General features: G+C 34.1%; 2 protein-coding genes across 2 annotated transcripts; one reads left to right on the top strand and one right to left on the bottom strand.

Moving 5' to 3' along the window:
* Positions 1-6,404: 6,404 nt before the first annotated feature.
* On the top strand, positions 6,405-7,897 carry LOC133288131 (uncharacterized). The gene is made up of 2 exons (XM_061485832.1): positions 6,405-7,080; positions 7,266-7,897. The coding sequence occupies exons 1-2, from the start codon at positions 6,429-6,431 to the stop codon at positions 7,895-7,897; spliced, it is 1,284 nt and encodes a 427-aa protein (XP_061341816.1). The 5' UTR covers positions 6,405-6,428.
* Positions 7,898-13,297: 5,400 nt separating this feature from the next.
* On the bottom strand, positions 13,298-23,016 carry LOC133288144 (putative anthocyanidin reductase). Its single transcript, XM_061485844.1, has 6 exons — positions 22,863-23,016; positions 14,743-14,910; positions 14,416-14,633; positions 14,177-14,336; positions 13,530-13,740; positions 13,298-13,454 (listed from the first exon to the last, which is right to left on the bottom strand). Exons 1-6 carry the CDS (start codon positions 23,014-23,016, stop codon positions 13,298-13,300), a joined length of 1,068 nt encoding a protein of 355 aa, XP_061341828.1.
* Positions 23,017-27,892: the final 4,876 nt, after the last annotated feature.

Raw genomic sequence — 27,892 nt, 5'->3', positions numbered from 1 at the left:
TTTCTAAAACATTCAATCATGTCCAATAATAAAATGATTAGGTTCTAAATCATATAAATTAGGGTCTGATACCAAATGTAAGAAATTTTAAGATGAGATTATATGAAATTAGAACACCAAAAGATTTAGGCTTACTTGTTGAAGACATGATTCTTGATTTCTTGAAGGCTTCTTGTATCCTCTAATGCTTCTGCAATGGAAATACCAGGATCTTCTTGTATAATTCACACCACTCTCTGATCACAACCGTCGATGGGGCGAGTTGTGGAGTGACGACTTTTCAATACACTTTGAATGCAGAGGGAACTTAACCAAACTTATTAACCTTAGTCCCCTTTCCATCATGGGCCAATGTGTTAGGCTTACACTGTTACCTACACCAATCAATTTATAAATATACAAGCCCAAACCAAATGATCACTTAATTAAATGAGTTTTATATTGCACCATTATATAGATAATATCTTAGTCCATTTTTATTAAAACAAGAAAAATTACAATTAATAGAAGTCCACAATTATTATAAAAATTTCGAACAAACTTTCTATGAAATTGTTTGTTTAACTCGTAGAATAAAAAGTTTTTATAGATGAGGTAGAATAATTTTTTTTTTTAAATTGACATAATAAAATGTTAGTTTAATGATGTTCTTATTTAAAAAGAATATATTGAATATAAATTTATAAAAAAAAGAGTTATTAAAAAAAAAAATTATCCATGGTTTACCATAAACAAATGACGCGGCTGAAGCAAAGAATGAAATTGAAGAAGAAAAAATTTCGTCATGGAGAACTTTTTTACACAAACTTCAAAGACACTACCAATAGATAGATCGATCTATTCACTTAATTACTGATATATTATTGTAATATAAACTATGAATTTATCATCCGTTTCTTTCGAATTTATTTGTCAATTCAAAAGGCCAGCAAATGCTTGCATATGTAATCCGTGAATTGAATAATGGATGGCAGTAGCACACGTCAAAATCATCATCTGACACATTGTAATTTAAGAGACTGCTACATATGTACCAAAAAAAGACTGCTACATGATGTAATTTGAATGAAGGAAACGTTTGCTAGATGTGAATTTTTTTTTTATCAGAAAAATATGATTATTAAGGATCTGTAGAAAAAATAAGGTAAATAAGAAAATTAAAAATAATTATTTGGTTGAACAAAATATTACTGACAAGATTGAGTGAAATTTTCGAATTTATGTTTGGTTGAAGATAAAATATTGATGTAAAACCATGCTGAAATTACAAAATAATCCTAATGAGAACTAATGTTGAAGTCATCGAAGGATAATTTTAACATTTCCTATGTTCATCTTTTTCACTTAAGTAGCTATCACTCAAATATCACCCTCCAAGTAAGACTTGATCACTATATTTTTGATCCAATTTTGCATACAAAGTTCAATTGTTAGGCAAATAGATTAGCTAGACAAATTTTTAAATAACTTTACCAAACATGAATATACTACTTATCCACTTTCAAATGGCTAACAATATTTCAAGATGACATGTACCAAACAGACGGCTCAAAACCTGAAATCTTTGGTCTGTCTTTGCGACACTTTAATAATGAGGACTCAACTACACTTACTAAATTTAAAATTAAAATCAAAACCTGGAATTGTATATTGCTAAGATTTGATGCTAATAATCACTCTTTTGATCAGAATGAAAGTTGCATAAAAACAAGATGATCGATTGAGTTCATGTAATCATTTTATTGAACCTCTAGTATTCGTGCAATTTAAATCATCGTAATTCATTCATGAGCTCTTATATTTGTCTGGAGCCCACTTGTTAAATTTGAAGTTTGGGTTCATAATTACCCCCACTACTCCCCCAAATTAAGGATGGGATGTAAAATTAACCGGATGTGTCTCCACAAGACAAAAGTGAATAAATGTTCAAATTGGTAAGTTTATATAAAGTGAATATAAATAGGCTTAACATTTCTGCAGTAGCAGTAGATAGTGTTATCTACAGCTGACACAGAAAAGTGGGTCCCACGGCTTTTTTTTAAAAAAAAAAAAAAACTCAGGATCCGTTGCCGTATCCTAGGATTCGGACGTGTATCCTTGCTTGCTGTAGGTACAGCAGCTGCAGAAATCATTTTGCCATATAAATATTGTTTTGACGAAGGTTCTGTTGTTCATGTTGAATGATAAGGCAAAAAAATTTATTTATTGTAATTTAATTAAATAATTACGCATTTATTGCAGTTTGAGAAGTATTTACAGATCTATTGCACAATGTGACGCCTTTTTTGGGCGTCACATGTGACGCCTCATTTAGGCGTCTCTCACCAAGGGAAGACGCCCCAATGGGGCGTCTCTCATGAGGTGTTGACACGTGTCATTTCTCTCTAAAAAAATAATAATAATTTAATCATAAAACTTCTAAAGGCCATAACTTTTGACTCGGGTATCCAATTCAGGTAATTCTTTTTTTGGTTCCACATAACTTTTCGAGATCTACGTAATGACATCTCATTTGATATATTTTATTTCTCACAAACATAATTTAAATTTGCAAGAATGGTAGTATACGAGCGTTTAAACCTAAAAGTCTCTTAGTTCTTTCCGAATCAACACCAAACACACCAAAACCAAGTGTTTGAAAAAAAATAGTGTACAATGTTATTGAACAGAAATTCGTATTGTGTATCGTTTGGTTGATTTTTTGTATCTTGAATCATACGGTATCATAAGTTACATCCTTCTGTTTTATGACTTTTTTCTTTAAAGCCATTTAAATTATAGCTTCTGAATGATTTTCAAAAATAAAATCCTTCTTACTTAGAGATTTATAATATTTATTTAATTATTTTTTTATTATACAGATTTTTCAAAAAAATAAACATAAAATAAAATAAAATCCTTCTTACTTAGAGATTTATAATAGCTCATAAGTACTAGATTTGTGATTTTTGAGTTTAAGTCACAAATCAAATCTTTATTTTGTTTTCCTTATTAATGATAATTTTTTAGATTTTTTTAAATTTAAATCACAAACCAAAACTTTATTTATTTTTTATATTAAAAATTAAAAAATGTGATTTTTTTTAAATTTAAATTACAAACTAAATCTTTATTTTTTTATATTAAATCACAAATCTAGTACTCAGAGGCTTGTGGATTTAAACGCTCTTATAATACCATTCTTGCAAATTTAAATTATGTTTGTGAGAAATAAAATATATCAAATGAGATGTCATTGCGTAGATCTCGAAAAGTTATGTGGAATCCAAAAAAGAATTACCTGAATTGGATTATTTTTTTAATATTAAATCACAAATCTAATACTTAGAGGCTTGTGGATTTAAACGCTTTTATAATACCATTCTTGCAAATTTAAATTATTTTTGTGAGAAATAAAATATATCAAATGAGATGTCATTGCGTAGATCTCGAAAAGTTATGTGGAATCAAAAAAAGAATTACCTGAATTGGATACTCGAGTCAAAAGGTATGGCCTTCAGAAGTTTTATGATTAAATTATTATTTTTTTTAGAGAGAAATGACACGTGTCAACACTCATGAGAGACGCCCCAATGAGGCGTCTTCTCTTGGTGAGAGACGCCTAAATGAGGCGTCACATTGTGCCATAGATCCGTAATTATTTCCAAAACTGTAATAAATGTGTAATTATTTAATTAAATTACAATAAATAAATTTTTTTTGCCGGTTACATTTTAGTATTGTGTGTGATGGCCAAAAAAGTAGTACAAGTCCCTGAACTTGATGTCCATTTGAAGGCCGATTCTCATCTATAATCATGTATGCTTAGGCTTGGCTTTTTCATGCAACTTTCCACAGTACACATGGTAGCTGCAGACCATGTCTTTGGCCTTTTTCGTCTTTAGCTTACACATTTACCCATATATAGGCTTGCTTTATTGTAAAAGAAAATTTGGGTTGGGATCTTATGTCCCTAGATATTCATCTTCTGAAACCACGAACTTTAATGTTATGCGTCACACTGTTTTTTTTTTTTTGTATGTATTATTTATGGGTTTATTAATTATATAATTAGTCCTATTCGAATTGGATAAAATCACGTACAAGATTATTTTTCTGTATCAATAAATCTTTTAATTTTTTTTCTGTAAACATAAATCTTTTAAATTTAATTAACATAGAAAGAGATAGGTTATACTTATGATATTTTTTTTACAACCAATTTTGTTATTATTAGATCAAAATTCAATCAATGGCTTTTACTTGATGTCATTTTGTAATCGTTGATTTGATTTTGATTCAATAATAACAAGATTAATTGTAACTGTTGGTAAGAAAAAAAAGATGATAAGTATAATCTTTCTTTATAGAAATACTATTTTATTGCAAATTCAATTTAATTTAATTAACGTAAATTAATTGAGGTTGGAACATCATGTAAAAACCACCAAATAAGTGGATCAACTAGTAAAGAGTTGTTTCAATTTAATTAATGATTTTGAGTTTGAATCCCTATAACGCAACTATGTTAAAATTTGTTACGGAAAATTTTATCATCCATATAATATTACTCGAATCTGACTCATCGGATGATGACATAAAAAAAAATCACGAAAAAATAGGGGTGATAAAGTTTATGAGATTTATGTTTATCATATTGTAGGAAATAATTTTATTTCTTACACACACATAAAAGTATAATGGGGTCTATGTGGGGTCATATAAAGAGAAGAGAGAAAAAAAATGGGTCTCACATATTTTTACATGAGTTTGATTTTGTTATTTTAAATGACATAAGTTATATCATTTTAGGAGAGAGATAGATACAAGAAATAAAAATCATAAGGGAGAAAGTGAGTGATTTCTTTAATTTAAATTTTAAATAAAAAAATTTATTTTGTGTCTATCTCTCTTATAAAATGACACAATTTTATGTCATTTAAAATGATAATTTTTCCTTTATATATATATATATATATATATATATATATATGAGATAATTTTTAAGTTATACAATACAACAATAGAGACATTTAATTCAAAGTTTATTTAAAAAATAAACATATATACGTTACTCAAAAATAAAATAAAATAAAGTAAACATATATACAGCTCCACACCTGAGTCAAAAAATTTGCTGAGTTGGTTTGGATTGACCAAATTTATTACATAACCTATTTGACTTGACTTTTGTTTAATTAATTTAGACTCAATTTTTTTTGTAACTGATCGAACCCGTCTTCACTTTTTTTTTTTTTTTTAAAAAAAAACTCATCCAAAATATAAACATTTAAAAAATATTACGCCGTAGCAAACCACTAAATAAGTAATTTCTATGAATTTAATTTGTGCCTTTAAATTTTAAGAAATTCTACCCGATTTTTTTTCTATAAATGAATTAATATTTTTATTAAATTTTAAATAAATAAATAATTTCAATCACTTCAATTTATGCTCTTAAATCTTAATAAATTCTAAGCGATTTTTTTAATCATACAACATTACGTAAATGGAAAACGTGCTAATATAACCGACCGGTGAGTAGAAAAAGAGAGAATGACTTTGCACAACAAAGGGGCTTTATGAATGAATTATGAATTATGAACTATGAATGAATCTTTACCTTCCAGCAATGAATCTTTATATTCTTTTTCAGGCAAATAGGCGATTAAAACTTTTGTTTGACTTTTTAATTAATTATTATTATAATCAAGCCTTTTATAAAATGAAGTAGCAACACATACATGAGTAATATGAACATGTAATTTTACACTCTGAACCAATCAAACTTAAATGCAGACAAAATAGCCTTCATATTAAGTATTAACATTCTTTAACTCTCATTTAATAGCGCCACTGACCACGGTTTCTCTAAGTTCCATAAGAGCAAAAAAATAAAACAAAATAATAATAATAAATTATTTCTTCAAGCACTACTCTTTTTAAATTGTTATCCATGTTCTATGGATTTGAGTTCATTTGTCTCATTTCCTATATCTAACGTGCTCACTGACACAACACAAATGCAAATTGCCAAAATCCTTTCTGTGTGATGCAGCAGCTAGCAGGAGTGGCTTTCACAAATCACAAATGTCCCTTCATGCTGACATTTGTACTTGATAATTTTCAAAAGTACCTAATGGAATCTTTTGAATTTTCTTCTTGTTGAAAAAAAACACTTTTGGATTGTTTCTCTTCTGAAATGTGTTTTGTTCATAGCCCTTTGATGCATAGTTGTATCATGCAAAAAAGAGAAGGGGTGTTTACATAAAGCAGAAAAGTAATGGTATGATATCTTTGGTGGCAAAGGGAAATGTGGAGCCTTTTGGAAATGAACATTCTAAAAGAGTTAAGTTGTTGAAGATTTCAAAAGCTTGGGACACTTAGGAGTGTAGTTGTTGAAGTGTTCCTACCAAGGAAAAAAAAAAGTGGAAAACACTGAGGATAATATGCCAACTGTGTGGTTCTCTTTGAAAAAGTCTCTACACTGCAAATCAGAGCCATCAGATGTTCATGACCCAAAATCAAGGAAGCACTTGAGCACAATCTTGACTAAAAGGGAAGGGACAGGTAGGTCAGGTTGTTCCAGGTCCATAGCAAATCTCAAAGATGTTATCCATGGAAGCAAGAGGCATCTAGAGAAGCCACCAAGTTGTAGTCCAAGATCCATAGGGAGCAGTGAGTTCCTCAACCCAATAACACATGAAGTGATTTTGAGTAACTCAAGGTGTGAGCTGAAAATCACTGGCTATGGAGGATTTCAAGAAGGGGTTGGCAGTGATGGTGGAGGTGGTAATAATGGTGGTGCTAATTCAACCTTTGTTGGCACTTTAAGGCCTGGGACTCCTGGCCCTGGAGGGCACCCTACAATGCACTACTTCAACCCTTCTTTTAGGACTTCATCCACTCCTCCAAGGAAATCTCCTTTCCTTCTATCAGATAAAGAAGGGTCTGGCCTGCATGGTGTTGGACTTCATTCAGGAAGTAGGTTGTTTCTTGAGACAGATTCTAATGGTTCTTCTACTGTGACTTGCCACAAATGTGGTGAGCAATTTAACAAATGGGATGCTGCTGAAGCTCATCATCTTTCCAAACATGCTGGTAGGTAACCATTTTTGTTTTTTTGTCAAATATCTATTGTAAGTTTATCTGGTTTTCATGGTTTCTATCTTCAAGTGGATAAGGTCCACATTTTTTTTTGTTTTTGTTTTTCTTATGGTTTGTTGACACTTTGGTGTTGTTTTCACATATTTTAAGGATTAAAGAACAAGTTTTTTGTTTTACAGTTACTGAACTTGTGGAAGGTGATTCATCAAGAAAAATAGTGGAGATAATATGCAGGACGAGCTGGTTAAAGTCTGAAAACCAATGTGGTCGAATTGAGAGAGTTTTGAAAGTCCATAACATGCAAAAGACTTTGGCTCGGTTTGAAGAGTACAGAGAGATGGTGAAAATCAAAGCCAGCAAACTCCCCAAGAAGCATCCTCGATGTCTTGCTGATGGGAATGAGCTATTGAGGTTCTATGGAACCACTGTTGCTTGTTCTCTTGGTCACAATGGCTCTTCTAGTCTTTGCCTATCTGAAAAATGCTGTGTTTGTAGAATTATTAGAAATGGTTTTTCTGCCAAGAATGAGCTCAAGGGTGGAATAGGAGTTTTCACTACTTCCACAAGTGGAAGGGCTTTTGAATCTATTGAGGTTTTTGACCATGACCCATCACTAAGAAAAGCATTGATAGTGTGCAGAGTAATTGCTGGCAGGGTCCATAGACCTCTTGAGAACATTCAGGAAATGGCAGGTCAAACAGGGTTTGATTCATTGGCTGGGAAAGTTGGTCTTTATTCAAATATTGAGGAGCTTTATTTGCTCAATCCTAGAGCTCTTCTTCCTTGCTTTGTGGTAATTTGTAAACCCTGAAGCAAAAGAATCAAAGTTAAAAGTTGCCAATATTAACTGTGTAGTGTTACTTTTTATTGGTTCCCTATTTTGGTCTTTCTATGCACAATGGAGGTTCTTTGCCCAGCATTTCTAAGAATTTTGATTCCTCTTCCATGTATGTGTGCTTCTTTGTTGATTGAATGAACCTCTTATTCATACATTTGTATTTTTTTTATGGCACTGAAAACTTTCATCTGCCAAGGATGAAATGCACAAAATAATATTGCAAGACAATGACATCATACTAACTCAAGCTTAAGTAATTAACTGTCCCTTCAACATTTCCCACTTTAATTAATGGTCATTGAAGTTGGTTACAGGTTATAATTTTGGGTAAATGTTATATTAATTGGCCTAAAAAAATATTTCCTATTTGAAATGTGTAATAAAACCAACTAACCTGATTAAATTTTGCCAAAATCAAATTGCAAGATATAGAAGAATCCTAGTTGTGTGTGCATTTAATTAAGTGGTAAAGCCTACCACCAAGTACGAAAACTAATTAGTTTACTTTAATGCAATCCATGACTAGATTCAATTTCAAGTGCTCATTAAATGACTTAAATTGACTGACCACCATTCATGATGATCTGTGGGTTATATATATCTATATTAGTATTATTATAATGTGATATCAGGCAAGGTGTTTGACCTTACCCTAATAAATTAATGAACATATACTGAAGCAAATATTGCAAAAATGTCCCATTTTCTTTTTGAGAAAGGAAATTTGGTAAAAAAAAATAAAGGGTTGTGGTCCTCCTTGAATGGTTATGGATCAAGTTGAGACAGAGATGATTCCAAACATGAGGACAAATACGAGGAAGGATTAGAAGTATATGTTCACAACTTAAGCATATACCCCTTATCTTCTCCTCTTACCATTGTGCTGTCAGTGCTTTGATAAATATTTAATTGCCAGTTTTACTTCATTGGAGCTTATGGATCACCCTGAGATAAGAACAACAACGGTTTAAGATAGGGTCCAGGACCCATATCTCAGTTCTCTCTCCCACCATGTATTTATTTATATGCTGTCATACAAAAATTTTAGTGTGAATAACTGAATATGGTAAGTTATTGTCCACTTTATGGCGTCTTAACTCCTAATGGCATTTACCTTTTATGGTAAGCATATGTATCGAAGTATTCTTCTCCAGCTATTTGATTGTTACCGGCAATGACCAACCGTGCTTTGAATCTCTCCACTGTACCATTTGAGTTGTACTTAATGCGGTATACCCACTTGCATGGAATGGCACGTTTTCCTGGTGGCAAAGAAGTGAGTTCCCACGTGTGATTTTGTTCAAGGGCATCTATTTCTTTTCGCATTGCTACACGCCACCTTTCATCAGTTACAACATCCTTGAATGTTTTTGGTTCAACACCAGAAGAAATGGCAGCAAGGAATTGTTGATGTTTGGGAGAGAATCTAGAACAAGAAACAAAGTTAGCAATAGGATAAGCCATACCTGAGGAAGGACTGGAAGAAGTAGAAGAAGCTAGTGGATTATGCGCGATGACTTTGGAGCATTCGAAATCTTGGAGATATGATGGAGGACGGCGAGAACGGTGACCACGTCCCAAAGGTGCAGATGGATGTGTGACTTCTGGGGGCTGTTCTTGTCGGATAGAAAGCTCATTGGAGACAGTAGGGGCAGATTCGGGCTGAGCCTGTTCAACAGGGAGAGTGTCTTCAATTAAAGGGACAGGGTTGGTAACAACTTGGGAATCAAAGGATGGGCTTTGTGGAGCAAGGGTTGGTTCGGGTGATATGAGGTTATGGGGGTTTGGGTCGTGAGGAATATCAGTGGTAGGAATGACTGTGGTTGGTGCAAAAGGAAAGGTGTTCTCTTCAAATACCACGTCTTTGGATACAAAAACAGTATGTGTTTCAAGGTTATAAAGCCTCCAACCCTTTTTGCCAAAAGGATATCCCAGGAACAGACACCGAGTTGATCGAGCTGCAAACTTGTCCAACGGTTTGGGACGTGGATGAGCATGGCAAAGACATCCGAATATGCGAATATGATCATAGCTGGGTGTGCGGTTGAAAAGACATTCATATGGTGTTTTTCCTTGGAGAAGAGGAGTGGGGGTTCTATTGATTAAATGTACCGCAGTTAGAACACATTCACCCCAAAACTCGATAGGAAGACTAGCTTGAAAGCGTAATGCTCTTGCAACATTCAAAATATGTCTATGTTTCCGTTCAACACGACCATTCAGCTGTGGTGTGTCTACACATGATGTTTGATGTATAATTCCCATATCGGAATAAACCTTGCGGAGATTATGAGCACAAAATTCTGATCCATTGTCGGAGCGTATTATTTTGACCATGGTATTAAACTGATTACGTACCATGAGAAGAAATCGAGTTAAGTATTGGAACGTTTCAGACTTGGTGGTCATTAAATAAACCCAGACGTTTCTGCTATAATCATCCACAATTGTTAAAAAATATCTTGCACCGGTTAGAGAGGTAGTTTGATATGGACCCCAGATATCGCAGTGAATAAGATCAAAGCATGCAGTAGTTTTATTAATGCTAATAGGGAATACAGTACGAGTTTGTTGTGCGCGTAGGCAAATGTCACAAACTGAAGGAGAATGACCCCTATTTTTATTCACTGTAACAAAAGGAAGAAAGCTTAAAAACTGAAATGAAGGGTGACCCAATCGACGGTGCCAAACATCTGCATTCTGTTGAGTGTGAGCCGCACATGCAGTAGAGATGGATTTGTTGTTGGATGAGTCATGCACATAAACACCAGCTTGCAATCTACCCAGTCCAGTCTTGATCCTCGTTATGGGGTCCTGCAATTCACAGCCATTGTGAGTAAAAGAAATGATGCAATTTGTATCAGCAAGTAATTGAGCAACTGATATGAGGTTGCATTGTAATTTGGGAACATATAACACATTCTGAAGAGAAATATGAGATGTCAACTTGAGTCTGCCACTGTGATTGGAAACAAGTTGATCACCATCAGGTAAACCTATTGTAGTGGGTGGAATAGATGTAACATTGGAGATTAAATGGAGGTTCCCTGTCATGTGTTGAGAAGCGCCACTATCCACCAACCAGGTAGAAGGCAGAGTGTGCTTACCAGAAAGGGATACAGTGTTAGCAGACGGTGTAGTGGAGGAAACAACCATGTTGGCAATTTGCTGTAGAAGCTCAGGACTCAGGTTGAGAATCGAGTTTTGGTTGGACACTATAGGTGTTGCAGCTGCTGTTTGTGATGCAGAAAAATTGAATGGGTTGGGACGCTTGTCATTAGCATTGATATTGACAGCGGAAGAATCTGAATCAGAATCAGCCATTGGGAAAGTGGATCGATACCTTCAAACTGATACCATATAGAAAACTAAGAGGATTTGAATATGTTGTTATATTTAATGAAATGGCTGATAGCCAATATATACACAAGTCGGTTATACAGAATCAAGGAGGATCAACTAGAATAAAGTATACTGTTCAACAAACTATACATGGAATAATAACAAACTATTCTTGCTAAAAACTAGGACTTAGTTGCTAAAGGATAAAATCAAAGGTGATCTTCTCCTAACAATCTTAGTGTGGACTGGTAATGACATTTCATCACTGTAGCATCTGTACAACTTTCAACTTCACATGGCACATGCACCTCATAAATGTCTACCACACGTCCCTTGTTTGGGGATGGAGATAATTGAATGAATCCCCATTGGATATTTCAAATTTTCGAAGTTTTAAGTATTTTTAGAAAAACTGAAATTGAATAAAGCCTGCAGTTGGCAGGGACTCATAATTAGGCTGCAACAACTACACAGCCATGAGAAGCTTTACATCAATTTTCTGAACTCTTGACAGTTATCCGAACCATTTGTGGCTTCTTTCTTAAATGTTTGATGTAGACTTCGTCAGTTGCTGATAGAAATGCAATATCAAAGACGAAGGAAAAAAAAATAGTGAAAGGCACCACAATGGCTAAAAGTAAAACTAGTGAACTTAACCTTTCCCCTTATGTTTTGCCCTTGCCTATAAATATTTCTTAACAAATTGCTCTTAGCTCTATCTTTAGGATTGCATTTACATAGAAATGTTTCTAATGATTGCAGACTTCCCAGTTGGTCAAAATGCACTTCAAATTGAAATACTGAATAGTCTGAATGAAATACATCCTTGAATTTGCATACTCAGCATGACTTACAACACCAGAGTCTGGCTTTTTTTCCAAAGAAACCAAATGGATCTTTCTGTGAACCAACAACCAAACGAGGTATTCTAATTACAAAAATCAGCTACATACGAGTGTTGAGATTATTCACAACAATCTACAAAATAACTGTATTATGAAAATTATGCTGATAAATTAGTTGATCAGCTATAATTCACCTAAACTAAATTAGATATATGTATCTTTCAAGTGATTTCTAAGCTTGGTATGTCGAAATATTTGATTAAATTGTTCCCTAGATTTAATTAATCCCTTGTATGTTATTTTGGTTTCTACTATAGTCTCAAATTCTATTTTTGAAAGTACAATGAGATCATATTAATTCAGGAGGTTTAGCTGAATATGGACCGAACTTAATTTATGTTTGTTGAGTCAGATGAGATACAATTATAAATTCCTGGTGTTTTTTTAACTCATCAACACCTTCTGGTCGGTGTAATTGCCGCATATCACCCTTGCAAATTTTGGGACCAGGCCTCTATTATTGACCATTAACGGGTGAAGGGCAAATTCTAGTACACAATGCTTCCCAACTTGTGAGAGTAGGAGTGAGGGTTGATTGTACGCAGTTTTAGCCTTATAATTTTGCAAAGAGACTATTTCCTAAACCCGAACACGTGACCTTTTTTGGTCATAAGGAACAACTCTACTGTTGTTTCAAGACTTGCACCTATTATTGACTGTAAAAAATCAATTCAACCCAAAAGCTGAAGCTGTTGGGTGAGGCTATATTAATAGTTTTTATATATTTCAACATGTCCCCTCACACAAGAGCCCACTGTGCTTGAAGGGTGGACAACATACAAGCCTACCTACCTGTGCAAAGAAAGAAATTCCACTATAAAGAAAGTGGGGGGCGGTGAGATTTGAACCCGGGACACGAGGCTTTGATACCATGTAAAGAACTAATTCAACCCAAAAATTTAAGCTGTTGGGTGAGGCTACATTAATGGTTTTTATATATTTCAACATTGACCATTAATGATGACAATGAATTATTGTAAAAAGGTTAAGAATTAAGATAATATAATATATACAAAATATTGAAGAAGGAACTTGGTGTTCTAAAAGTGACTTCATTTATTTATTTTTCATCACAATTAGTACAAAATTTCAATTACTAAGGATCATGAACCACGGCATTGAAAGGCTATTGGCTAATAGAAGGTAAATAACCATAATCTAGGCAACAAATAATTGTCTGACGGATTATATCTTCAAGTCCATGCTTGTAACTAAAACCCAAATCTTTTAATTTCTTTGAGGAAATCTCAGAAGGAACTTTATCATAATTTTTCTCAGCAATCCTGCATATGAATATAAGAATAGCATAAGCAATGAAAAATAAAATAAAATCAGTATATAGAAGGGAAGAACATTACCTTTTCTTATTTGAGTAAGAGTACTCTTTGGCAAGAAGATTAATCAACATAGACAAAGGACAACTGCTGCTGCTGCATATGTATTGACCTTCTGCTTCAGCATGCTCCATTAGGAATACATGGGCATTACATATATCTTCAATGTGAACTAAAGCAATTGATCCCATTCTTGCATTTACAGCAGATAATATCTTGAAGAACTCAGTTTCACCTACATATAAGATCAATGTTAGAGAAATATATAAACTATTAATGTAGCCTCACCTAACAGTCTAAATTTCTGGGTTGAATTGATGCTTTATATGGTATTATAGCTGACGTGATTAAGTGGTCACAAGTTTGATCCTCATCCCCATCTTATTAATAAAAATACTTAAATATTGTGAAGTTTCTTAGCACAGGTAAGCTGAGTTAATGCATCATCCCCCTTCAAGTCCAATGAGCTCTCGTGTGAGGGGTGTGTTAGAGAAATATAAAAACCATTAATGTAATCTCATTTAATAGTTTAAGCTTTTGGTTCAATTCACGCTTTACAATCAATATGGTCAAGCATGGTGACATGATGAATAAATGATTTTTCAATGTCCCTGGATGAAAATATTATACCAACATGCATGTAGATTGATGGTAAAAAAACTAAAAATAACCTGTTATTGGTGATAGTAGGACTTTAACACTTGATGGAACATTAGTAGTGAAGAATGGGCCTGCAACAGTGGTTGTTATGACTGACACAAGATTAATGCCATTTTCTTTTGCAAATTTGAATGCTGCTGCTTCTGTTAGAAGCTTTGAGAGTGCATAAACCTGCCACAGTGAAGAGAGTGCAATCAAAGGAAGCAATTTTGTGTACAAATGCAAGGGAGCCAGGGAAAGCATTATTTACCCATCCACTTGCTTGTGTGTTCCATACATGTTCAGCTTGGATTTGACAAGATTCATCAACAAAAGGTTTCCACTTTCCATTGATGTCTTTGGCAGTAATGGTACTTATCGAAGATGTGAAAACAACCCTTTTCACAGAATTTGATTTCAAGCATGACTTGAGAAGGTTTAAGGTTCCTTTGATTGCAGGATCAATTACATTTGTTTGAACATAGGACTCTGCAATGTCAAAACAGGGTCACAAGTCTCATTAACAATTTCACAAATTGTCAAAAGCTTTGTGCACTTCAAGTTTCATTGAAAGCATTGGTTATCGTCATGTCATTACCAATGTTTTCTTTCGCAACAACACTGAATTCCATTGATGCTGCAACATGAAAAACGCCATCACAGCCTTTTACAGCCTCATCAAAGCTTCCTTCTTCATTCAAATCCGCTTTGAAAATTCTCAATCGGTCAACCCCAGTCCACAATGACAGGAAGTGTAATGACTTTTCTGTTACATTAAATTATTAATATAAGATAAAGTCAAACATTTAAGGATAATTATTACAATTTTATCAGACAAAACTTGAGTTTCATTAGTCCATAAGATACAACTAAAATTAGGTAATATTTTTTTATTCAATACTAGGAGGATTATTAAAAAAAATATTTCAAATAGATATAACACAACTCATTTTAACTCTTTAAAAAAGCAATAAGGGCACACTTAAACTTAATTTAACTTGATGCTAATCTTTACTGAAGCATTGAAAATAAGTTAGGGAAAAAATGATCACACGATTATACATTGGAATTTTTTCCGAACTAGTAACAAAAAAAGACTATTAATTACTTAAAAAATCTAATTATCAAAATGAAGTTATTATGTACCCATGAAATACATTTTATGTGGTGCATGAAATGTTTGAGTTTTGTTGCCATGACGGTAACAAAGTATTTGCTAAAGTTGCAGTAATTAAAAGTTCCCAATGTGGACCTTTCACGGTGGCATCCAGTGTTTGGGTATTATTGTCGTTGAAAACGAGATACCTATATTTAAAAAGAGAAAAAGATTTCTCATGTTGCATGAGAAATCTCCTCTCCTATCACTCTCACTTCGATGTTTGTGCCAATTACTTTTCTATTTTTTATTTTTTTCTTTAAGGTGGACCCCACCCCTTTCTCTCTCTGTAGGAAAACTTGCATTTCTCATGCAACATGAGAAATTGCAAGCCCATTTAAAAATGGGTTTTAAGTATTTCACGTTACATCAAATTAGTTAGGTCATGTTATGTTGGGCTTCCTCCTTCAATGCTAAGCCCAAGCTCATTTGAGAGATTTCCTAAAAACTCTAACCCTAATTTCCACCTCCTCTATATATACTCATTAGTTGTGGGTGGAGGCTAGCTCAGATTGAGAGAACAAATTTGAGAGAAAAATTATTTGATTGTTTGAGTAAAGCTTTATGCTTTGCATTTGAAAGATCTGTAGAGAGAGTTTGAGTGAAACATCTCTAAGGTAGTTTGATTATCACCATTGTTGGAGAGGTTGAGTTAACCACCACATTGGTGTATTTGATTCGTTGTAACTATTATTTTCATAGTGGATTATTTGATTTGGACTAGGTCCCGTGGGTTTTTACTTCTTCATTGGAGAAGGTTTTCCCACGTTAAATCTGGTTGTGTTCTTCTTCTCTTTCTCCTGTTTTGTGATTTTTCGTTTTGATATTTCCGTTGCGCTGCCCGACCTGGTGAAGTTCAGGCCGAGGTATTGCCGAGATCCGAGATCAGGATCTTGTTGATTGACTTCCGCACAAAGGCCCCCGAGCCGAGCTGGAGGGAACCGAGTTTTCCCAACAGTGGTATCAGAGCTCGAGTTCGACGGGTTCTGAGGGAGACGAATGGAGACCAGTGGCATAACTAATGATGGAGACATGTTCAAGTTGACCGCAGATAATTTTACCTATTGGAGACCGATGATGGAAGATCATCTCTACTGCAAAGATCTACATGAGCCCATTACCCTTGACGAGAGACCGGCAGGCAAGACCGATAAGGAGTGGGAGATCCTGAGTCGGAAGGCGGTAGCCACGATCAGGAAATATATTGATAAAAGCCTCTTTGAGAACGTGTCCGAATTCACGAACGCGTATGAGTTGTGGACGAAGCTGGAGTCCATGATTCAAAAGAAGACTCCCAGGAATAAAGCATACCTGGTTCGCCGACTTATGAAGCTTGAATACAAGGACGGCATGAGCATGATTGAACACCTCAACACCTATAAAGGTATTGTGAATCAGCTGTCAAAAGCTGAGATGAAAATTGATAATGAGATGTAGACTTTGCTGCTGTTGAGCTCGCTGCCAGAAAGCTGGGATACTCTGGTGGTGACTTTGAGTAATTCAGTTCCAGAAGGAAAGTTGAAGATGGATGTCATGACAGACAGCCTCCTGAGCGAAGAAGTCAGGAGAAGAGAACGAGGTGTTTCAAGCACGTCTGAGGCCAACATGCAGAGAACCAAGGGAAATCCGACTCCCAGGGTAGAAGCAAAAGCCGGGGTCGAGATCGTGACAGAAGAGGAAAGTCCAGAGGTCGGTCAAAGACGAAATATGAGTTGAAGTGCTTTTACTGTGGAAAGACAGGCCATAAGAAGCCAGATTGTTGGACCCTGCAGAATGATGAGAAGAACGACAATGTGAAGCCGGATCAGATTATTCCCAAGAAGAGGGAAGACAAGAGCACCACTGTGGTGGCTGCCAACCCGGATGCTGAGATATTCCTCCTTGGTGAGGATAATTATTTGAATGTTGCATATGATGACTGCACCTGGATTGTTGACTCCGGTGCCTCCTTCCACATTATTCCACACAAAGGTTTTTTCTCCTCTTACCGAGGTGGTGATTTTGGAGTCGTGAAGATGGGAAATCAAGTGACCAGTAAGATTGTTGGTGTCGGTGATGTAACTCTGACCACAGATGTCGGATGCCGACTTGTGTTGAAAAATGTAAGGCATGTTCCTGACATGCGTTTGAACCTAATCTCTGTAGGCAAACTTGATGATGCTGGGTTAGTGAACTACTTCGGTAGTGTTAGATGGAAGCTGACCAAGGGAAACTTGGTCGTGGCTCGAGGTAAGAAGAAAGGCTCCTTGTACGTGATGCAAGGAAAGATCAATGGCAGAGAAGCCAACTCTGTCCGAGATGAACCTAGCTTGGAGCTATGGCACAAGCGCCTCGGCCACATGAGCGAGAAAGGGCTCCAGATCCTGAACAAGAAAGGATTACTGACCGGGTTGAAAGGCCAAACGTTGGAGAGTTGCACGCACTGCCTAGCTGGAAAGCAGCACCATGTTTCTTTTGTGAGACCGGATCAACCAAGACGACGTAGGTATATTCTTGACCTCGTCCATACTGATGTCTGCTCCATGTCGGAAAGATCCCTTGGAGGAGCTCAGTACTTTGTTTCATTTATTGATGACCATTCCCGAAAGTGTGGGTATATTTGTTGAAGTCTAAAGACCAGGTACTCCGATCCTTTAAAGAATTTTATGCAATGGCTGAAAGGGAGACTGACAAGAAATTGAAGGTGGTTCGATCTGATAATGGTGGTGAGTATTGCGGCCCATTTGATGCATACTGCAGAGCGGCCGTGATTCGACTTGAGAAGACGCCCCCAAGACAACTCAGCTGAATGGACTGGCTGAGCGGATGAACAGAACTATTGAAGAGAAGGTACTAGGTATGTTATCCAATGTCGGGTTACCGAAATCATTCTGGGGAGAAGCCGTCAAAACATCTGTTAACTTGATCAACCTCTCACCATCACAGCCACTTGAAGGAGAAATTCCAGAAGAAGTCTGGACAGGTCAGAAAGCGGCCTATAATCAATTGAAGGTGTTTGGATGCCGAGCTTTCGTGCATATCCCTAAAGATGAAAGGGCTAAACTTGATGCGAAGACAAAAGAATGCATCTTTCTTGGTTCGCCGAGATGTGAGTTCGGGTTCCGACTTTGGGATCCAATCAATAAGAAGATCGTGAGAAGCCGAGATGTGATCTTTCATGAGCATGAGAATATTCATGACATCTCGAAGCCCAAAGTCTGAGTTACTGTCAGACACGAAGAACCCATCCCTCCTGTCCGAGCTGAAGCAGGGGGAGAAAATCAAGAAAATAAAGAAAATGATGATCAGCAACAAGCTGAAGATGACCAAGACACTGAGGTCCGAGGTTATGATGAGATCCGGGATGAGAATGATGAACCGGGTCCTCAAGCTGAAGAACAGCCGAGATATCCAACTCGAGAAAGAAGACCCTCTACGAGATACCCATCTGTTGAATACACCGTTGCTGCTGAAGACGGTGAGCCTCAGAGTTATGATGAGGCTGTAACGACCTCAGAGAAAGAAGAAAGGGAAAAGGCAATGCAAGATGAGATGAAGTCTTTGCACGAGAATCAGACTTATGAGCTGACCGAGTTGCCAGAAGGAAGACGAGCTCTGAAAAATAAATGGGTTTACAAGAATGAAGAAAACGGGCAAAAGCCGAGATACAAAGCCCGAATTGTAGTGAAAGGCTGCAATCAGAAGAAAGGAGTAGACTTTGAGGAGATTTTTTCTCCTGTGGTGAAAATGACCTCGGTCCGAACCGTGTTAGCCATGGCGGCTTCGATGGACCTCGAGGTAGAACAAATGGACGTGAAGACGACATTTCTTCATGGTGATTTAGAAGAAGAAATATATATGGAGCAACCTGAAGGATTCCAAGCTCCAGACCAAGAAGACTTGGTATGTCGGTTGAAGAAGAGTCTCTATGGCTTGAAGCAAGCACCTCGGCAGTGGTACAAGAAGTTTGAATCATTCATGACTGATCATAAGTTTGAGAATACTAAAGCCGACCACTGCGTATTTGTGAAGAGGTATGAGGCCGGAGATTTTTTGATCTTGTTGTTATATGTTGACGACATGCTTATTGTAGGGAAAGACAAATCGAGGATAGCCGCCCTGAAAAAGGCGTTGAGCTCGTCCTTCGCAATGAAGGACCTCGGCCCTGCAAAGCAGATTCTCGGAATCAAGATCATCCGAGATAGACAGAAGAAGCTACTGTGGCTGAGTCAAGAGAAATATATTGAGAAGATTCTGAAGAGATTCAGCATGGACAAAGCCAAAACAGTGAGCACCCCCCTTGCCGGACACATAAAGCTGAACCAGAAGCAATGTCCGAGATCTGATGAAGATAAAGATGAGATGATGAAGGTCCCTTACCAATCCGCCGTCGAAAGCTTGATGTATGCAATGGTTTGCACTAGACCCGACTTGGCGTATGCTGTTGGAATGGTAAGCCGGTATTTGTCAAACCCCGGCAAAGAACACTGGGAAGCAGTGAAGTGGATCTTCAAGTACCTCCGAGGTACGACCGACTTATGTCTCAGATTTGGAGAAGGAAAAGCCGAGTTGCAAGGCTACTCAGATTCTGATTTAGGGGGAGACGCCGACTCGAGGAAGTCGACTACAGGATATTTGATGAGATTTGCCGGATGAGCTGTCTCTTGGCAATCAAGACTTCAGAAATGTGTTGCACTATCTACAACAGAGGCTGAGTACATTGCCGCTACGGAGACAAGCAAAGAGATGCTGTGGATGAAGAAGTTCCTCATGGAACTCGGCCATGATCAAGACAAGTACGAGCTGGGTTGTGACAATCAAAGCGCAATCCATCTTGCGAAGAATTCGACCTATCACTCCCGCACTAAGCATACTGATGTGAGGTATCACTGGATCTGGGATGTGGTGGAAGGTGGAGAGCTCGAACTCGTCAAGGTGCACACTGACCAAAATTGGTCCGACATGATGACAAAGCCGGTTCCAGCAAGGAAATTTGAAGACTGCTGTGAAGGAGCCGGGTTGATGCTGAAGCCGACGCATTGAAGTCGGAGGGGGAGATTTGTTGGGCTTCCTCCTTCAATGCTAAGCCCAAGCCCATTTGAGGGGTTTCCTAAAAACCCTAACCCTAATTTCCACCTCCTCTATATATACTCATTAGTTGTGGGTGGAGGCTAGGTCAGATTGAGAGAATAAATTTGAGAGAAAAATTATTTGATTGTTTGAGTAAAGCTTTATGCTTTGCATTTGAGAGATCTGTAAAGAGAGTTTGAGTGAAACATCTCTAGGGTAATTTGATTATCACCATTGTTGGAGAGATTGAGTTAACCACCACATTGGTGTATTTGATTCGTTGTAACCATTATTTTCATAGTGGATTTTTTGATCTGGACTAGGTCCCGTGGGTTTTTACTTCTTCATTGGAGAAGGTTTTCCCACGTTAAATCTGGTTGTGTTCTTCTTCTTCTCTCTCTCTCTCTCTCTCTCCTGTTTTGTGATTTTTCGTTTTGATATTTCCGCTGCGCTGCCCGACCTGGTGAAGTTCAGGCCGAGGTATTGCCGAGATTCGAGATCAGGATCTTGTTGATTGACTTCCGCACAAAGGCCCCTGAGCCGAGCTTGAGGGAACCGAGTTTTCCCAACATGTTACAGATACAGAAATTAGTGTGACTTGTCATTATTTTATTTAAAAATAAAATAAAACATAATAACACAAAATTTGAAGTGTCTGTAGGAAATTTAATTTTTTTTCTATTACATAACACTTGTTTTTTCCTTTAAAAAGATAGCCACTATCGAATATGTATATTTTTCTCTTTTTTCTGTGCATTGACATGTTGTCATATCAATATTGGTGTTTGATTTTTATTGAAAGGTCATATAAAAAAATGAATGCCATGAGAGTATTGTAAAAATTTCCCTCATGTACATAGGAAAAGAGAGAAAATTCGCAATTTAGTCACCTAACGTGGCGGGCTACATGAACCTGCATCTTTTCAAATGCTGCCACATGATATAGTATATACAAAAGAATTTATTTGAAAGATTAATCTAGTAACGAGGGGTGTGAACAGTTATGTAATAAATTGTGTACTTAATTCTTCAATATGTAAAAAAATAAAAAAAATAAAATCTTATTTTGATCATTTTTTTAATTTTTGAAAAATAATATATCTTAAGAACAAAAATCCCATTATTCATTAAGTAAAGAAAGAAAAGGCATGTGTACATTTCGGATAAAAACACTACATATATAGAGGATTTATTTCCCTTATTCAAGTAATCTATTTTGTTTCAACGTAACTTATATTTTAAATTTTTATGGAAATATTTTTTTTAATTCTAAAAATTATGCTTTTTCAAACATGTACTTAATCGGAAGTTGATAATTCTTCTAGAATGGATCTCAGTATTTTTCAAAGACAGTCAAAAGATCAACTTACATCCGCATAAGTTAAAATAAGTCATATACTCTGTAATCTGTATCAGTGACCATTGACAAGACTAATAGGCTAAAAGTAAAACTATTAAATACAAATGATTAATATTTTTAATAAAATTGATAATTGTATATAGTTTTAGAATAATATTATGTTCTTTTAAAATATTTTTTAATTATTTCTTAATTATAAACAACAAATGTATGAAATGAGAAATATATGCATTTAATATATTAAAAACTTAAAAAATTATTAGACATTTTTTTTCCTAATAATTAGGATGATTATTAGAGAATTTGGTTCAAATATTTAGAATTCGGTTAATACACACTCTTCATTTGCGTTTTATTAATATTATATTAATAAATAGTTTATCAAAAGAATTAAACATGTAATATATCTTAAATTTTATATAAGAAGGGTAAAAAAGCCAACAAAAATATCAAGTAAATGGCTAAATTAAGAATTTAGAATCATCACGGCATAAGTACTGAAAATTTATAAGCTCAACATTTTATTTATTTTTATATTTATTGACAATTATTTATGGAGCGAAAATTTTCGCCATGTCGAGCTTGAAAGTGATTTAAAGAGTGTTATTTCTATGCTCATCAAGTATGATGTAGCAATTCGTGAGGATCATCTAATCACTCAAATACAGATATAGTTACAAAAAGATTAAAGGATCAAATTTAATCATACTTATAGAGAAATTAAGATGTACATAAACCGAATGACTTATCATTTCTAGATACTGGAGAGGGAGTCAATAAAGTTTTCTAAGAGATCCTTTAATTGGAATTTATTTATTATATTTAGCTGATATTTTCTGTTGGGAGTGCTCGTGCCCTAGTGGTAGCTTAGTTTCTTTGTTTTGTGTTTGCTTGTGAGCTTTAGCCTTTTTTTTTTTTTTAAAAAAAAGAACTTTTGTTGTTGAAAGAATCCAGAAATTGACGATAATTAGGACACCAAGTCAAATCATGACTTAAAAGGAAATAGGAAGGCACAAATACTATCACATAACTTGTATTTTTTCTTTCTTAATTTTTGTATTCCAATCATGTCTCCTAGCACCGTTTACTAGCTTGAATCTGTGATGCAAAAACAAGAGGTGATTAAAGAGTGTGGAAGAAAAAGGTTACTAACCAGGATCTCTGACAGTGGCATGAACAGTGTAACCTCTTTGAAGAAGACTCTCCACCAGCCATGAACCAATATACCCTGTGGCTCCGGTAACACAGTATGTTGCAGGAAGAGCAACTTGTCCTTTGCTCTTCTCCCTCTTAAGTGCTTCCTCCATTTCCTCTTTTACTCTCTGCCACCGAAGCAAAAGTCAATAAACTAATTAAACAAGCTTAATAATGGAGCTCTTTTATAATGGGCTAGGTGGTTTTTTAATCAACCTCTTTGAGAAATTCTTCTGAGAGATTATATATTATAGGGATATGTTATTTTACCTGTTATTTTTTTTGCTTATCTTTGTCTACCACTCTAAAATACTATTGGATCAGAATGTCAACGAGAGAGAGAAAAATAAATGTTGGTTAAAATTCTGATCCAACAATATTTTAAAGTGGTAGTCCAAGATATACAAAAACAATAATAGCTAAAATAACTTATCGCTGTATCTTATATGGATAAAATTTTCATATGATCGAACGGAATTTGAACTCATACTTTTATGAGATATAAATCAAACTCTTAACCAAGTATGCCCGCAATTATTTGTATAATTCTAGTAGTTGGCAAGCATGGAACACGCAAGTAGGCATCCACCGTAAATTCATAAGAGTTGAATGATGTTGAAACGTTTTCGAATGTGCTTCACTTTTTAAGGTAACCGCCTAGCTGGTATAATGATATTTCAGATGTGAAAATTTTGTATGTATTTTTTTTTCATTTATATTAAATAAGTGGGGTTTAATTAAAATTTATATAAAAAAAATATAAACACAAATTTTTTACATAAACTGTTGATGTGAAATTTTAAGAAGAGATAATAATTTTTGAGGCAAAAATAAATAAAAATATTACATTTAGATAACAAAATGTGTAGCAATCACTTGTGCCCAATTCACACCTAATTTTGAAAGCAATTGGGGTTTTATCCGAGGATATACTGACACAAAATTTTAGAATTTTTATCGTAAAGTTTTGAAAAGCCATATATTATAGTTTGAGTGTCAAAATTGAGTGTTTTTTATCAAAAAAATATTTTTGCAGTTACTGCAGATAAGTTATCTGCATTTATTTTCAAAACGATGTCGTTTTGGAATTAAAAAATTAAAAAATTATAACTACAAAGACTATAATAATCCTGAAATAAATTAAAATTACAAACGCACCATGATTTTTGTCCTAAAATGATGTTGTATTGGACTTACTGCAAATAACTTATCTGCAATAACTGCAGAAAAAATGAACCCTTTTTTTATTCTACGTAATTTTTTGAAATCTACATTGACAAATACTCTGAGGGGATTTGGTGAAAAAGTTTTCCAAAAAAATACTTCCTTATGCTCGTTTGGTACATTTTATCTCTATCTTTGCGAATGATATTATTTAATTCTTATTCTTATTTTTTACTATGCAACAATAAGAAATAACTGTGACTCATTATTTCAATGGACAAGGAAAATTATGTAAAACTTATTCAACTTGTCAGAAAATAGATATCTATATACACTATCATGATCTCATAATTATATGTAGGATTTGTGGACTAGGGATAGTTTATGTAATTTATTTAATAAGTTATATGATTACACAATTATGTGAATTTGTCAGCAAGTATAACTTGAAAAGTTATGTAGAATAAAAAAACACCTAATTCAGACACTCGAGTCAAAAATTATGACCTTTCAAAATTTTGTGTCACGTGTCATTTTTGTGTAAGTTGAATCCATATTTTAAGCGCGATTACACCCTTATTGTGCCCAAATTTAGATGTGACTAGTCATGTTGAAAATTTTATACCATATATCATCTTCGGGTGAGTTACACCCAAATTTAGACACGGTCAGTTGCATACACATTTATAAATAAGTTTCAAATTACTATAATTTCGTAACTTTTTATTTAAATTGCACTATTTTATTTATTTTTCCCCAATTTTCGATGTTGTTCTGTTTCTATGCATGGTTTCCAAATGTTTTGAATCCCCTAGATGTGTCCAGGACATTCGCATGATTGTAATTGGTGGCATGGTATCCTGGATTTTGTACCAATGTTAGCTGCCCAACTCCTGTTTATGATATCCAAATTCGATTTCTCTTCTTTGCTTTATGAAACATAACATTAAAAAAGAAGAAGCATGTGTATACACAAACAAATGTTTAAGATTTTAAATTGGATTTGACTCACTAAATCCAAATACTTTTAAATTATTGTAGAGTTATGATTTTTTTTTCATGTGAATTTCACATGTCATTTTATTTTTCAAAAAAAGTTATGCACTAGTAAAATGTTTGAAATTTTCTAAAAATTAGATATACAAGTGTTATGAATTCAGTTTTTAAATATAAGGTGTTTGAGAATTATTTAAATAATTAAAACGAGTTGAAAATAATTTGAAAGTTTGTTCTTTTTTTTTTTTATTGTCCAACTTTTTCTGATGTTTTACTCTCTTATTCATTCTCCCCATTTATTTCGTCCAACCAAATTTAAGGATGATTATTTTTTTTTTTTTTTTTTTTGATAATGTAATTGCAGAGATAACTTACTCACCTAATGATCAACAAGCATATTAACCTTTTTAAGTTTAAATAAATTTAAAAATAAATTAGATAAGAATTAATTTAATATAAAATATAATTTGACTCAGTTTTTGAAGTTAAAATCAATTATAAAATAATAATTCATATGACATATTTATCATAAATATTTTACCCAAAGAAAGCGTATATATAAATAATTCTAAATCAGTTTTGGAAGTTGAAAAAATCTCAAATTGTGTACATGATCCTATCACCCTTACACAAAATTGTATATATTTGTTTATATATATATATATATATATATATATATATATATATATATATATATATATATATATATATAGAGAGAGAGAGAGAAAGATATGTTTACATACTTTTTTTACAAATTACATTAAGTATGACCGGTCATACTTCAATCAAGAGTGTATGACCGATCATACTTAGTATAGTTTGTAAACAAAAAGTTTGTAAATATAATCTTCTATATATATATATATATTATTTGATTGGTTACATGATAAATTTATTACCTGAACTTGTAATTTTTTTTTTCTCTCTGAAAATGTTAGTGATATAAATAGACTTATGAAAATATATTGGATCTCTGAGAGGATTTGTGGGTACCCAGATATGCAGAAGATGGTGAATTTCTATAGTATTAAAAAGAAAAATTCAACAAAGGAAAAGATTCAAAATTTAGAAAGGAAGAGAAATTGAGATTCAGTATGTCAAATTTAGATTTTAGACGATGATGTGAACAATAAAATAATATTTTCAATATATGCATGTATCTAACTGATGTTTGGTGGGAAGGCGAAAAAAAAAAACGATTTCCGGGGTGATGGAACCAAAAAAAAGGGACACCAACAATCAATACGTGGTGTATATAAATGTTAATTATATAAAAATGAGATACGTTATTTTTTACACGATGAAAGAAGAATAAGTCTTATACCCAATTTTAATATTTGATTTGTTTATATTTAATGCCTCGTATATCTAATAATCAAGAACAATTATATATAAATACGATTAACGATCAAAATTAAATTATAACTTATACGGACGTTAAGTCAACCTAGCCCTATAAAAACATATATTGCAACTTTCAATTTTGATTTGAAAGGACATAAAATGACTTGTTTGCTCTATAGATAAACACGGTTTGGATTAAGATATAGAGCAAGGATTCTCTAGTTTGAGCATGCGCCAGGATTTTTGAATACAATTGATTTGTCCATTGTAGATAATGACAAGACTATGTACGAATATTTGACCCATTAATCATTCATGCAAATCTTTCATCTGAGACGCATGATAATAAACCAAGCACCTCAAAGTAGGCCTTACTACACTCACCTTGCCACACTGCTAATTTTTCACCGCCCACTTACAAATGATCTACCAATCCTTAAGTTGCAAATTTTGATAATTCAACTTGCTGTAATTGTTGACAGTGTCAAGCTGCTTTTCTTTTATCTAATAATATTTTAGGGATAAATTATTCTACCTATTTTTTTTTTCTGTCTATCTTTGTCTACCACTTTTAAAAGACAAATCTTAATTAACAGTTATCTTTTTCTCTCCTCTTTAGATTATGATAAAATACCTTATCCCAATATTTTATTCATGTTTAGTACCTATAAAAATTCACCTCATATAAAGTCAAATTGAAGTGAATGGAATACAATTAGAAATTTAGAACCATTTTTCACTTCCTCTAGAAATACTTTATGTGTGAGTTTTAATTGGGGTGAGATAAGGGCATACAGATATTAAACTTTTAATAAGTGCTTGTGGGGAGCAAGAGCATTCTCATATTTACAACCATACTTTGCATAGTCAATTTTATCAAAAGTGAAAGGGTAAAATATTTCTTCAAAACGGAGATAAGTTATCTTATCTCCAGTGAGCTCAAAACGACATTATTTTGGGACGAAAATCAAGATGTTTTTGTAATTATAATATATTGCAAGGTTATTTTAGTCTTTATCATTATAATTTTTTAATCTTATAACCAAAAACGACATTGTTTTGAGCTCACTGCAGATAACTTTATCTCCGGTGACTGAAGAATTTTTCAAATATGATAAATAATTACAATATTGTTTGGTAGAAGTCAAATATGACAAATAATTACAATATTGTTTGGTCAGATCCTAAATTAGTCAGAATATTTGAACCCGCCTAGATGTGCATCTAATATTATCCACTTCAGCATAAAACACGTTATTACATTTGGAAACTGAACCAAAGGATAGATATTGTCTTCTATTTCATCGTAGAGGACAAAAAGAAGCATTCCTGATTGGATTGTGCAGAGTCACTTGCACATAGAAAACAACCATTCTTTATTAAAAATAAAAATCAGATTTTCTACTTTTTAAAGTCATGCACTGGTGCACATGAATAAATGTAGATATGAACAATTTTCTCTTCAAACAAGTAGATTGCACAAAG

This window comes from Gastrolobium bilobum, unplaced genomic scaffold (genome assembly GCF_033153095.1).
Source record: "Gastrolobium bilobum isolate Gb01-03AN ecotype WA unplaced genomic scaffold, APGP_CSIRO_Gbil_v1 utg14970, whole genome shotgun sequence".
NCBI lineage: Eukaryota > Viridiplantae > Streptophyta > Magnoliopsida > Fabales > Fabaceae > Gastrolobium > Gastrolobium bilobum.
Note: the sequence above shows the minus strand (reverse complement) of the source record. Positions and strands in the feature narration are given on the sequence as shown.

Bases quoted from the DNA above. Each gene is read 5' to 3' on its own strand.
- LOC133288131 (XM_061485832.1), top strand. From the start codon at position 6,429: ATGCCAACTGTGTGGTTCTCTTTGAAAAAGTCTCTACACTGCAAATCA. The intron at 7,081-7,265 runs GTAGGTAACCAT...TTTGTTTTACAG, and splicing joins TCATCTTTCCAAACATGCTG to TTACTGAACTTGTGGAAGGT.
- LOC133288144 (XM_061485844.1), bottom strand. From the start codon at position 23,016: ATGGAGGAAGCACTTAAGAGGGAGAAGAGCAAAGGACAAGTTGCTCTT. The intron at 14,911-22,862 runs GTTAGTAACCTT...TTAATGTAACAG, and splicing joins TGCCACTGTCAGAGATCCTG to AAAAGTCATTACACTTCCTG. The intron at 14,337-14,415 runs GTAAATAATGCT...TCACTGTGGCAG, and splicing joins ACACACAAGCAAGTGGATGG to GTTTATGCACTCTCAAAGCT.